General features: G+C 64.2%; 1 protein-coding gene across 1 annotated transcript in view; it reads right to left on the reverse strand.

Moving 5' to 3' along the window:
• Window positions 1–2,036, reverse strand: part of DVL1 (dishevelled segment polarity protein 1) — a 9,696-nt gene that overhangs the window by 2,334 nt on the left and 5,326 nt on the right. Inside the window, 4 exon segments of the mRNA XM_015569680.1 lie at window positions 1–81; window positions 84–520; window positions 1,465–1,603; window positions 1,818–2,016. The exon segment at window positions 1–81 is cut by the window's left edge and continues 3 nt beyond it. Of these exon segments, the coding sequence (XP_015425166.1) occupies window positions 1–81; window positions 84–520; window positions 1,465–1,603; window positions 1,818–2,016 (856 nt within the window).

Genomic DNA, 2,036 nt, shown 5'->3' on the forward strand with positions numbered 1-2,036 from the left:
GGGGCAGGGCTGTGGTCAGCGCCGCCGTGTGGGATAGCCAGGCGGCCGGGTCGATGGGCCGAACAGGGTGAGCCCTGGGACGGTGAAGTAGCTCCGGGGGGTCGGGTCCCAGCACTTGGCCACCGTGAGGCTGATGGGCCCCGTCTGGGACACGATCTCCCGCAGCACGCGCATGGCATCGTCGTTGCTCATGTTCTCAAAGTTGACATCGTTCACCTGCAGCAGCATGTCCCCGGGCTCGATGCGGCCGTCGGCAGCCACCGCCCCGCCCTTCATGATGGAGCCGATGTAGATGCCGCCGTCCCCCCGGTCGTTGCTCTGGCCCACGATGCTGATGCCCAGGAAGTGGTGCCTCTCCATGTTGAGCGTGACGGTGATGATGTTCAGGGACATGGTGGAGTCGGTGATGCTGCTGAAGGACGAGGCGCGGTCTGCCTGCCGCAGGCGCTGCTTCCGCCGCCGGCGCTTGTGCTTCCGGATGAGTCGGGACGAGGTGCTCTGCTCGGTGGAGCTGCTCAGCCTGGGGTTGCAGATGTCGGGGCATGGGGGTCAGGGGGCACGAAGGTCAGGGTGCAGAGGTCAGGGGCCAGAGGGGGCTGCGGGGGGGGAGACGCTGCCTACAAACAGGCCTCCCACCCCCTCCAGGTCGTCGAGGGGAGGGGACCGAGGTGGCAGGTGAGGCAGGTGGTGTCTGTCAGAATCAGCTCCTGGCTGCATACACCCCGCCCTGCACGCGTGACACACGCAAACCCACACCCACGGGGATCACTGCTTCCAGGTGAACATGGAGACACAGGCAAACACCAGGTAAGCCTTCACGGCCTCCACAATGGACACACTCATGCGTGTACCCAGTGCACATGGACACACACCTGTGTACGCACACGTATACAACATGCACGTACACTCATGCACACACATGCACGACCCCACACACCCGTGTGCACGTACACACACGTATACAACATGCACGTACACTCATGCACACACATGCACGACCCCACACACCCGTGTGCACGTACACACACGTATACAACATGCACGTACACTCATGCACACATGCGCACGACCCCACACACCCGTGTGCGCGTACACACACGTATACAACATGCACGTACACTCATGCACACATGCGCACGACCCCACACACCCATGTGCGCGTACACACACGTATACAACATGCACGTACACTCATGCACACATGCGCACGACCCCACACACCCATGTGCGCGTACACACACGTATACAACATGCACACATGCCTGCGAAGCGCCCATGCCTGTGTGCATACACAGGATGCGCACACACCCCACACACCCATGTGCACACATGTGCCATTTGCACGCACACCCACAACACACACCGTGCACTCACACGGCCACAACACCTATGCGCGCGTACATGCCCACACGCACCTGCGCATGCACACACACACCTACACACATGTCAAAACACAGCGCGCACCGGCTTGTGTTGTCATCCTCATCGGAGTCGATGAAGCTGCTGGACTCGAGCTCACTGCTCAGCAGGGTGGAGGTGCTGTCGGGGGGCAAGCCCAGGTCCCGCCGCCGGTCCCCCCTCGGGTGCCCGTTGGCCCGGGTGGCTGCGGAGACAGAGGGAAGTGAGCCAACGACGGGGCTCCCGGGCGGTCACGGCAGCCCCTGCTGACCTCCGAGCAGGGCCGCGTGACTAAGGGGCTGCCGGGGGAGGGGTCAGATCCTTGAGACCTGGGGCCTGGGACCTCTCCCCAGAGGCCCCCCTGGCTGGGGCAGGAACTCGTGGGCAGCAGGGACCCGGGTGGAGGTGAGGCCCATTACCCTCCTCCCGGTTCCGGCGTCGGGCTCGCTGGTGCCGGTGGCTGACCATGGACTCGGTGCCGGTCTCGTTGTCCATCCCGTCACGGCTGCTGGCCACGTTCGGGCTGTGCCAACGAGAGCGTGGGCAACGGGGGCCCTTCGAGGCCCTTGCCTCCCCCTTGCCTGGCCAGACCCTGGCTCCACCCACCTGCTCAGCTGCCCACCCCCAGCAGGCAGGGG

Source organism: Myotis davidii, unplaced genomic scaffold (genome assembly GCF_000327345.1).
Source record: "Myotis davidii unplaced genomic scaffold, ASM32734v1 scaffold586, whole genome shotgun sequence".
In the NCBI taxonomy this organism is placed as follows: domain Eukaryota; kingdom Metazoa; phylum Chordata; class Mammalia; order Chiroptera; family Vespertilionidae; genus Myotis; species Myotis davidii.